A 12,339-nucleotide genomic window follows, 5' to 3' on the forward strand; every position below is an offset into this window, starting at 1 on the left:
CATATAGTTATGCTTGTACAAATAAAAAGATGGTTTTCCTCGGCTATTCCTTACGTCACTACTAACTTCCATGTTAATAAACTTAAAATTTTTGTTTTTAAATTGATTGGTAATTTATGAAATGACCTTTATTTCACGTTTGGTAATCCGAATTTTTCCCTAATCCGCACCACCTGGGGTACTTACAAGACACACGATCTACTAAACTACCAACTAATTAAAAAAATTCATTTATATGACCATAATAAGGCCTGTCCGGTTGTACGGAGTTGATCTTTGAGACCCCACTAAACCATAGAATTCTTCCCATATCCAATCCTTACAATCCGTAATCCTTAATGATCCTTCTTTACCAAAAATCAAGCCGGACCTCAGTGTTCCATAGGTTGCCGATTTAACCAGAACCAGATACCGATCCTTCCTTGTTAAACTCCCCTAAAACATTTGTTTCTAACCGAGCTTCTCCCCCATTATAGACTAATCCTAGGCGTCTGAAAAAAAAGAAGGCCTCGAGATCTTCTACTAGTGTAATAGTTCTATAAATGGGAAGATTCTCCTCACGTCTGTATCATCCCATTGTATAACTCACATTACATTTACTTATTAATACTAATGTAAATATCTGTAAACAAATTAGAAAAAAAGAAGAATTGATATTTACACGAATTTAGGAAAGTTAAATGTTTGTTTAACATGTTGAAATAGGTGTTACACTATTTGATAGGGAAAATTTTAAAGTTTGAAATAAACTGATTTGGTCATAGAACCTTCATTTGTCAAATAAATCTTCATTTTTAAGAATTAAATGTATTGACTTTTAATAGAAATATTAAATTTTTATATTCCAAAAGAAAAAATTAATCACCAATTGATACCAATAGTGATATTGATAATATTTACTTCTTTTAATAGCTATTGAAAACTTCTGATCATCAACTCTTACCACGTACGTGGGTTGGACTAACTTCAAATTGAACTTTGAGGACAAGTTAAGTAGGTATTATAGGCCAGACTTGGCGAAGTTCAGAACAAGTTTGCCAACTACTTGTTAGCATCCCTAACAAAGCAAAAACCGCAATCGATCGAGAACACACTAACTTTAGATGAACAAAGCACCATCAGAAATCTAACAATCGCACAGTATATGACATTGTATCCAAAATAGGTTCAATCAATAATTTTATGTATATTATGTGTAGTGAATCTAATCATTTTTTATTTTATCTCAAAAATATTCGAAAAAAAAACAATATAAATATAAATCAATTCCACGAAGAATGTGGAACTAAGTAAAGTGGAAAAACAAAAAGAAATAACATTAATACTTACACATCCTTTTAGATTTTAAAGAGTATAAGACAACGATTCGTTTGTGACAATAACTTAACAAAGTTGTGGGAACATTCCAAAACTGCCTTTCTTCACTGAGTTCTGTATATTACTCAAACACATGTCCCTCCAATTCCACCTGATGGTCGTTCTCCGGTGCGTCCAGCGTTTTGCTGCATCTTAGCATCCACCCCACTCCGCCACCACCTGATCGATCCAACCAAAAATGTGAAAGACCGATACCTTAGAGGATCATATAAGAATCATTAACTCACTCAGTAAAAAAGCCTCTTAGAATAACCTCTCGCGGAGATAGGCCATTCATATATATCCTGATATATAGGTTCAGTGTTATCAGATGAAATAATGAGTTTTGGTGTAATTGACGCCACAAAAATGTTCTTTAGATTCCTAAAGGTACTCACAGTTGAACATTTAGCATAATAATCTATCCACAAATCAGGTAACACCGAAACGGATTCTTTAGTAGCGTATACGTTTATAACACTACATAGAAATCAGTTCATCTTCCGTTCAACATAAGCTAATTCGGTAAATCTTTCGGATAAATCTTCTGCACTACATTACTTGTAATTGTACACTTCTTTATTTTCTTACTCTATTACCCTCTATTACAATTGACATGCTAAACGAAATAAAAAATAACTTTGTCTTTTTATGAGGACATGTTGAACCTTAGTGATTAGGTTTAAGTTTAGGAAAATGTTTTAATCCACAAGAAGTAATATACTTTTAAAATTCAATCCTAAAGTAATACTTAATATTTAATGTAGACCAATTGATTTAATTTTAATTTAAAATTGCAACAATACTGAAAATTATCACAAAATAGTTTATTATTAGAATTGATTTTTATATTTCTTTTATTTTATTTATTTTAAAAATTACATCCAATATGGTCCAACCAGATGGCAACATGGCCGATCTATATTATATTAGTAATAATGATATAATCTGATAATATCTGTTTAATTTAGGTATTCCCCGAAGTAAAAATTGGGGGATATTACCCAAATTAATCATTATATTGGTAAACTGGTTTAAATTAAGGTATTACTGATAGTTTGCTGGTAATGAGTGGACTGTATTTATAATAAATTCATATAATATACTTTAAAATAAAATACCTCTATTCTGGATGGTTTGAACAAAATAGTTACAATGTGATTAGTTGGTTAGTGAGAAATTTGGTTTTATTACATGAATGACCTTAAATATTGCAGTTTACTTGTGTAATGTTCTTGAGACTTGAATGTTGATTCTTGTTTGAAGATGTACATGAAAGAAGGGTTTCTCTTGGTTCTTTTTCCTCATCCTCCCGCCGCCGCCGCCGCCTCTCTCGCCTGAGTGTACAGATTTACTCCCTCATGATTTATGAGAAGAGATCTTCCTGAAACGTACTGTCTCTTTCTTCACCTGTCCAGGCCAAGATGGCTACTCAACTGGTACTAACCCCAGTTTATGGTTTTTGGGGACCAAGATGGCTGCTCAGGCTTCCTACCGCATATCTTTGCCACTAGATGGCATCATGTTTTTCTATTCAGAACTGAGGGGGCCTTACTTAAACGAACCGCCCACCTAAATTATGCTAGGCTAATTTATAATACATAAAATGTGGGGTACATGTAAAAAGGACTTGATTTTACAGGTTTCAAGCTTAGAGGTTTATCAAAATAAAAGTAATCTAACCAGCATAGACAATATCAGTAAATAAGAATAGTAAAATAAATCAAAGTGTTTTTTGAATTCTACTTATCGTAGAAAAATTAAAAAAAATCAAAATATGATGGTGTGTTAATTTTGTAATGGTTTATTGATCGATCAAAAAAAAAAAAAAAAAAGATAAACCAAAAATAAGCCTGATGCACTGTATGTTCGCTATTTTAATTTAATATTTTGGGGGTAATATTATATAGTCATGGAAAACATGTAATCGACAGCCATTTCGAAACGAAAAGACAGACGGTATAGACGATGTCCTAGGATCTATGTGAAGTGACTTCTAACTAAAGAGCCGATCTCCAAAAATCATTAGTTTCGAAGAAAAGTCTTGGACGGTGGACAATAGAGAAAGGTTTTTTGATTTATGGATTCTAAGTAACTTCAAAATTTAAACGGTTGAACTAGGTCATATATTGATAATGTTCCAAAAGAAAGAAAATCATCAATATATATCATCAGATTATAAAAAGATTGTGTTAACGATTATTATCAAAAATATCATAAATGTTTTTGCAACATTTTGAAGGTAAGTTTTTATTAATATACATTCTCCCCTACAGACACTGTATGGCAAGATAATGTAAGACGCCAAAATAAGGCTGTAGAATATCAGTGATTTCCAGTCTGATTTTTGATGCTATACTAAATTAAAACGAATGATACTTTACACAAGACCTACCGGAGAAGGACGGCCCTCGAGGATCAAAGCGGACCCTGTGCCCTCCGCAGGCGGCCGTCATCACCTCGGAGAAGAAGCGGTACCTCCTCAACGCCACTTCGTCCCGACCAACAGGAGTGACAGGAGGCTCTGACATCCCGCCATCTTCCTGAGTAGGCGACTCCAATCCGCAGTCCAAGCGGAGTCCAGGGCTGGTGCCTTTCTGTTAGGGAACAGTGATCTAAGAATTTTGTTTTGTGAGGAGAATAACAGAGACGTTACTTTCTTTTGTGGTAGCAAGAGCCTTGGCAGTACTTTCGTAAACAAAACAGATACCGCAGCGTTACTCGCCTTAAAGCTGAAAATCTTATAAGCAAAGAGCTTGAAAATAATAACTAATACAGAAAAAAAGGACCGATATATACATCTACGCAATATTCTTTGTGTAAATTGAATCACGATTTATAATATAGCTTACGGTAACCGAAACTACTCAGGACATACGAAGACGAGATTTATTAGAAAGGACATGAACTCCATAATAAATTTGAGTCATTGGAAAAGAGCTATCTCAGTACTACGATTTGAATATTTGAAAATCCCCTCTTAAAAAACTAATGCAGTGCATTCTACTTCAAAAAATCGATTTTGAAAAAAAGAAAATTTTATAATTTGAAAAAGTGAAGTTATATACAAGCATTTATACATGTTTGTCTAATGCAAAAAAAAAAACTCTTTTCAATTACATTTTAAACATGTAATGTAATCATTACTCTCCATCCTCAGGAGGCAGGAAATATCCTAACTTTATAGGGAAAGTGAAGCCGAAAATAGGGTAGTTGACCACGCCCTATGAGCTCGGGTTTACGTTGAGGCTAATAACAATACCTACCATTGCAATCTAAACTGAAACAGAAGGCGGCTGGTAATTGGCTCTAATACGCCTCTAGAGTCCATCATGAGGCCAGACTTTTACCTATAAACAACTTACCCCAACATTTTATTTTTTTTTGTCAATCTCGGTACGAAGTAAATAAATTACAACTTATCAGTTTTCCATCATAGCATAAGGAAAAAGTTATAGTATTCAGATATTTGAAAAAAAATTTTGATTTTGCGCTTTAGACTAAAACTAATGATTAGAATTTGCTTCTTTATAATCCTTATAACATAAAGTTATTTATATTTATTTATTTTTTAACAAATTAAAAATGATAGTTCGTTAGGAATTATTTAAAGGAGCCTCGGAAGTATATTAGCACATCTTTATTTCGGATATGCAAGCAAGAAGTTTGTTCTCGAGGATAGAAGGGTTTAAAGAACAAGAAAGGACTTACAATGAATACCACTTCAGCACTAATTGGCTACTTCGTCACAAAATGACTGAGCTGAAGACAAAACGAGGCTGGTTAAAAAACAAATCACTTTCATCACTTCATTCTAATTTGACAATTAACGTTACCTAGTTTTTAAACAAAATAATTATTAATCAAAATTACCAAATTATAACCAGTAATAGAGATAAAATCAAAATAAAACATCTTAATAGCCTCACACACAATATGAGTTATAGTAATGGAACTTTTAATTCGTAATTATTCTAAAATGGCATCACTAATAATTAACCATAACAAAATTTCATTTTATTTTCAAGGAAATAAAATATAGAAAAACGGGTAAGCTTTTTAAGTTAATACCAATAAAATGTAATTGATTCTTCTATATATCATATTAATTATGTCATTTTAGTTTGACAATAATACAATAGTATTTTCCTATCTCAATTCTTATTCATTATAATCAAATATCCATTCACCCATTTTAACAATTCAAAAGCTCTCGTAGAATCAATAGAAACCAGAAATAGATACGGATCAGTGGGATTTTTAGATGACTAACAAACAGAAAAAGTCTTCCATCTTGTAGCATTGTTACTGAAATAGCAACAAACGTGCTTTTATTTAAGTCTACAAAAGAACAAAGACATTTTTTTTTAATTATATATTTACAAAGACAGCTATATCAATTATTTAAAATCGATTGTACCTGAAAAAAGGATAAGCTCCTAAATAAAAGCTTATCGAATTCACTCCTTGCAAATTATTTCCCATGATATTTATTGGTAGTGGAGCTACCTTGTAAGGGATACGTGAGACCCAAGTATGAGTTACTAGTATGACCCTCCTCGTAAAGATTTATTGAGTCATAATAAACATTTTATCACTACTCCATAATATAACTTTACTTCAGATCTCCTGACGGAGCTTCGGATAATATAGTTGGACATGTAGATGACCCAGAAACATATTTAATATTGTATTAAGTCTGGAAAATTCAGAAGGGTCGGCTCCTTCCCTCTCCCAAAGAAACTTTAAAATTCCAGAATAATTTCATATAATATCTTCCATATCAAAAAATCAAACAAGAACTGTTGCAGAATGAAACAAATAGTTATTTTAATTTTTTTACTGACTCTAGACAATTTTCTCAGTAGTTTAAGATTGGAACCGCGCTTTTATGAGCCACGTAAAACGGTAGGGTTTCGTCATTCTATTCTTAAAATGCATTCCGAATGCAGTAAATTCTTTTTTACCCGTTTCCCAACATCCTCTGATATAAATCCTTAGGAAAAAATAAAAAAAATGATTTATAATGCGAGTTCAAAAAAAAAGTTTAACTTCATGTGTAAATAAAATCATCATGATAGAATAATAAGAAATAACATTAATTATTATTGACCTAAAAATAAAACAAACCAAAGTTTTCTAAAGCCTTGGTTAAACTTAGTTTAAATAGAAGTTTGTATAACAAAATAAAGTTTCACGTCATGCATGAATATCACTATAACCGTTCCCAAAGTTAAAGCCTAAGAACGTCTTTTTATACACGGACCTTCATGCGTGTAACCTTAAGTACTTCTTCGAAAGAGTGTCTACGTTAAAAGTTCAAAATTTTAAGTAATAATAAAAATCGTGCAGGTAACAAGGCCACTGGATCTTAGTAATTACTCAAGTAGATAATACTGATGATTCAAAAAACAACACGTAGCCTAAGATGATCGGCTCCCTCGATGATTATCGGATCTTGGCCCTTTCTATAAATTTAATCCTTTAGTTCTATGTCAAAAGAATAGCAGATAGCAATAATATCTGCATTTCCATCGATTCAGCTGGTCTACAATAGAACTGATCATACACCTTCACATTATTATCTCACTGAAGAAAGTATTGGAGGGTGGTGACGTATAGGAAAAAATACTTGAAAAATTTATCTGTCAATAAATGGTACCTTTGACCAATATGGAGGAATTATGAGACTACTGATAATATGATCGATCGAATTTGCAGTGATATAAAAATATAAAAGGAATCAATACAGCGAAGAATCACATATAATCGAAGAATTACGCTCCGGACCCCTCGCCTTTTTTGTATTCCACCGTCGCCATGATACCCAATCACCATCACTAATGTACTGCCCCTCGGCGGTACCATCAGACCGAAGCCTCAAACTAGTCATGGTCTGCAAATCCCAAATCTAATTAGCAATGCCGCCCGGAGTTATCGGACGTAGTTCCATCATCACTAAGAGAACTCGAACGCAGTAAAATGAACAATGTTCTAAAAATATATTAGCTATAAAACAAGGCTTGAGAAGAGCATATTAACCACAATTGAACAGATAATTATAAAGAATATGATAGACGAAAATGCATGTCTTAAATTATTAGTCTTGATAACCAAAAAAAAGGTGCTAAACCGAAACATAGATGGGAGAATTAAATTAAGTAGAGGTATGTTGGGAGAGATAATATTATTTTGTACTAATAAACTTCTGGAACAACGATGCGGAAATCATTTACTCAAGTTATTCTACCGAAGAGCAGACTTAGTATGTGTAAAACCATGGTTACTACCAAGGCAAAACTAACTAATTTTCCTTCAAGAGAAAATAGAGTATGCCAAGGAGATATTTGAAAGGGGTTCCTTCTGCATGGTAAGCCAAGTAACACAAGTGCAGAAATAGAAACAGATTAAATATAGCCGACCTCCTCTAAACCTAAATTATTTGGTCATTCATGACAGCCTGGGTATCTTGAAGTAAGCGCCAGTAGTAAGTTATTCAAGCAGTGCAATGATAATAGAAAGACGGCAGTTTAAAAGATAAAATTCCTTTAGAATTATTTTAAATCTAAAGGGCACTTTAACTATTAGTTTTCATAATGAGGTGTAGATAGTTGACCGTAGATTAATGATTGGAGAAGTTTGTCGGGGGTGCGGTCAGCAAAGAACAACATAAATAAACAAAACCATATTTATTTATTTTATGCCGACGTTTCGACCTGAGTTTCAGGTCTTCATCAGGGCTATAGAACAAAAGAGATAACAACATTTAGAGAAACATATAATTGAAAAGGAATAGAATACAAACAAATTTAAAATTATACAAAATATTGAATTGAATCATAAATGATAGAAAATTGAAAACTGATAATTGAATAGTAAAAAAAAAAATTAATTAATTGATAATCGTGGAATTAGATGGTAGTAGATGGAAAACAGTGAAGGATGAAATATAATATCATGTAGGTAAGAAGATATGTATAATATAAGATATGCAAGTAATGTTTAAAAAACTGAAAAAATAAATAAATAAATTGAATCTACAAATTCAATACTATGACAAACAAGACAACTTTCGAACACAGCACATTTCTTTAAAAATATTTGTTTTACATGTATACTATTATTCTGAGAATAATCTTAATTATTTTATTCCATATTATCTCTCAACCATAATTTATTTCAAATGTTTGATAATCTTAAAGAACTTTACAGTTATTTTTCCCGTTAAAGAAGCAACATAAATTTAAAAAAAAAAATTGCAAGTACATAACACGTTAGTACGCGTGACACCATCTGCCTGACAAGAACTTTTCTCAATCTTCGTTCCACAGACAGCACAAAACATAACAGAAAAAGTCCCACAATTAAATAAAATCACACTTCCTTTACCCAACAAAAAATTGCTAAGATTTAGTTGAAAGTTCACAACAAACCTAGAAAATAAAATTTACAACTTGACAAACGCAAACTACATTGAGAACTTCTCTTGCAATTTATCTTACATCAAAAAACATAATTTTTTTTTTAAAATATATTTATTGAAAATTTAAATATCATTAAAATTGTGAACTGTTTGATATGTGTGAACCTAAAACTATTTTAATATTCCCTTGAATTGTTGACCATTTTCATTAAATTAAGAGCTCACTCAAAAATGTTACAACTAACATTTCATGAAGCTTTTTAGACATAAAAAAAAGTAATCCTAAGATATTCTAAATTTTAGAAAATGGAAACCTTAGTTAAAAATTAAGGACGTATTCATTGCTAACATCTGTCAGACAGGAAAATGTTCATATCATCTATCGCTATCATTGATTTTGCCAATAAACTGATGATATAAAAATTTATTGAATTAAGCGTTACTAAGTTGCTCTTGTTAACCTTAATGATTATTTTTTATTTTATTCTTTAACAAATTAATTATTTCATTTATTTTCAAAAAATAGAATTTAATAATTTTTAAAAACTAAATACGAACATTGAAAATTATGTATTTCATTTTCAATAATATTTTTCAAAACAAGTATTCTACAAAATATTTTAGTGAACTAAGAAAATAATATATATTTTTTATTTTTGCTAATTTCATTTATTAAAATTTATATATTTTTTTTCCTTTAGGGCAAGACATACTAAGCAACGAAATATCGTACGAATAAGAATGATGGGTTTCGTTAGATAGTGGAGGAAAAAAACAAGAGAGAACGGTATATTTTATTTAAATGTTAGTTTAGACAGCTCTCAAGCACTTCAGCCTGTTAAAGTAAACTCCCAATTCCATCACACTGTGAAACATGAGTCAAGAATCTTATTTTTCTTTTTTCTTTACCGACAGGAGACTTATTTAGAGATCAAATATATACAGTATCTATCTTCTGGATGTCGTAGAATTTAATTACTGAATCATATAAATCGCAGAAATAAAAAAAATAAATGTAATCCTGAAAGATGTAAAACTTCTTGAAATGAAACTTTTAAATTGTATTAAAATAGTATTCACTATCATTTTTTCCTTTACACCTTAAGGCAAAAATATTCAAGATAATAATAATTAGAATAGGTAGCCATTTCTTAAGTCAATTAGCGGGAAAATTTTTTATATTGTAATTAGAGACTATGAGATAACAGGAGCTCACTCAATCGGAGCAGTATTGCCGGGATCGTAACTAATGTAAGCTCCTACTCTCCTATTACAATATACAAAATTTGCCGCTAGAATAGACCAGTATTATCCACCCCTACCACTACAGTTTCATTTCGCTTCACGAAATGATTTTACTCCAGTACAATTTTTTTTTATTTGTAAAACGTCGGTAAAGTTTGACGTCAAGAAAATAAACAAAATATTTAGGAAAAAAACGAAGAAAATGCAAGAGAAAATGTTATCACTTCTAAAAATTCAATAACTAGAGTTACTAATAGAATATTAAATTATCAATACATATCTACCTTATGATGATAGATATTAACTATCTTATATTATCATAATTAACTTCACAAATAGGATGATTGATTAAAAAGATTGACAGTACGTGTAGTTTTGCAATTTACCATAAAATTTGTTTATCTGCCATGAAGTAGAGACTGGAGTAATGTTTAGGTAATAAAACAAGAAAATATTGTTTGAAAATACGCAATGGGTAAGTTTACGAAATGATAAGTAGTATAAAGCTCATAAAACATATTTAAAAGAAGATTTATGCGTAAATATAAAACAATTGCATTATATGGGAAAGGGTGTATTTTAGGATCGGGAAGAAATAAACATTTCAGTGCGTCAATAAGGACTGAAAAAATCTGCAACCTTCTGTTTTTGTTTTTATATTCGTTGTGAAGCCGGGGGCTGGAGAGCAGGAAACCTGAAATTCGGATTCTGTATCCCAAAAAAAGACATGCCATTGATGAGAAAAAACTTCCATACCTTTTTTCTGAAAAGACCTTTTTTTGAACCTTCAGTAGCTAGACTATTTTTACAGCAATATAAAGTACATATTTTATAACAAATTCTGTCTGCTTTAATTTTTTTTTTTAAACGTCCATCTCATATATGTGTTTGGTTGTCTAGTTATAAGAGAAAAACTGTTGGAAGTTCCGAAATTTCGAATTTTTTTTTTTCTTTTTGAAATGAAACCGATGCACATATATATGAAATATTGACCACCATTGGAATATGTCCTGGACCCAATCTCACACCCATCAGCCCCTTGCCACGACTCTTATCCTGTTAGTGAACGATTAAGCTGCTGTAATTCGATTTTGCACAAATCGATACAGCCAACTACAGACGAAATCTCGTTTCTGCTACTGCACGGATTGAAATTCCATATACATATTACCCATTGATATATGATGTTAACGTTAAGATAAAACCTACATTACTTTAAAAAATTAAGGTACAACAGCTAAATAATATAACTAAAACAATGTTACGATAATTTTGATATAATATTATTTTTTAAACACTTTAACTTTAAAGTAAATAAATAATTCAAATAAAAAGTGAATTTCAATCAAAAAGACCGATAAATATTTGTTAACAAAATAAATAAAAAAATTGTATGTAGTTTATATTTTTCTATTATTTATTTTAAGATTTTTATGTTCATGTAAATATCTTATAATAAATAACGATCAAACCCAGTACCATTAGGTATAATAAAAAAAGAAAAGAAACAGAAATAATAAAAGTGTGAGTCCAGATGGAAGTTTTTTTTTATAACTACTAAGCAAATATGTCTCAAACGAAAATTTTCATTATATATAGAAAAAAATATGTTTTCCATAATTAAAAAAATGCAAAAATAAACGGTTACATATATCTACTTTTATTTAAATTAAAGCCTTTTAAACATAAATATAAAATTAATTATTACAATATATAAGTAGGGACGTGACGGCCGTGCGGGTTGGGGCGCAGTTCCCATTGCTGTGGGTTCGATTCCCACCTGGAAAAGTTAACATTCAATTTTCGGCGGTCCCGAAGAATGAATCCGCCAGGCGTTGGCAAAAAGGACCACTACGCCCACTTGCCGGACTTGTTCTCCCCACCAAATACCAAATACCAGTACAATACATAAGTAAAGGAATTAATACAACATAAATACAAGAAGGATTGATAAGTATAAGTAGGATTTAAATATATCAAACGATAATTTTAACACGATTTTAAGAAAATAATAAAATATAAATATATATAATGTAACTTTATTAACACATAATAACTTGTTGACAATTATTGATTAACTAGTAGCCCCTATGATGTATTAATTAGTGCTTTTATGATGAATACTTTTTTTCAATCTGAGTCAAGCCAGGAACGTTTAGACGACTTCTTATGATGAACAACGCAGAGACGCCTACACATCGACTAGTTTCCTCGCTATCCAACTACATTGAGGTCGAGGCATCTTAATGTTTTGTTATAAAAATACATACATTTATTTTTATTGTTTGTAACTTTAATTTACATTGGATAGGGAT

The 12,339-nt window shown here is 31.0% G+C and overlaps 1 protein-coding gene across 3 annotated transcripts in view; it reads right to left on the reverse strand.

The window, feature by feature from the left end:
* capt (adenylyl cyclase-associated protein 1) overlaps positions 1–12,339 on the reverse strand; it is a 107,102-nt gene that overhangs the window by 46,933 nt on the left and 47,830 nt on the right. For 2 of the 3 annotated variants that reach the window (XM_014431346.2, XM_067051984.1), the window contains exon 2: positions 3,752–3,953. The exons of the other annotated variant lie outside the window; for it this stretch is intronic. In XM_014431346.2, the coding sequence (XP_014286832.2) occupies positions 3,752–3,953 (202 nt within the window). The remainder of the gene's footprint in view (positions 1–3,751; positions 3,954–12,339) is intronic. 3 annotated transcript variants of the gene reach the window in all.

Source organism: Halyomorpha halys, unplaced genomic scaffold, assembly GCF_000696795.3.
Source record: "Halyomorpha halys isolate HHAL.00 unplaced genomic scaffold, Hhal_1.1 Scaffold965.1, whole genome shotgun sequence".
Taxonomy (NCBI): Eukaryota; Metazoa; Arthropoda; class Insecta; order Hemiptera; family Pentatomidae; genus Halyomorpha; species Halyomorpha halys.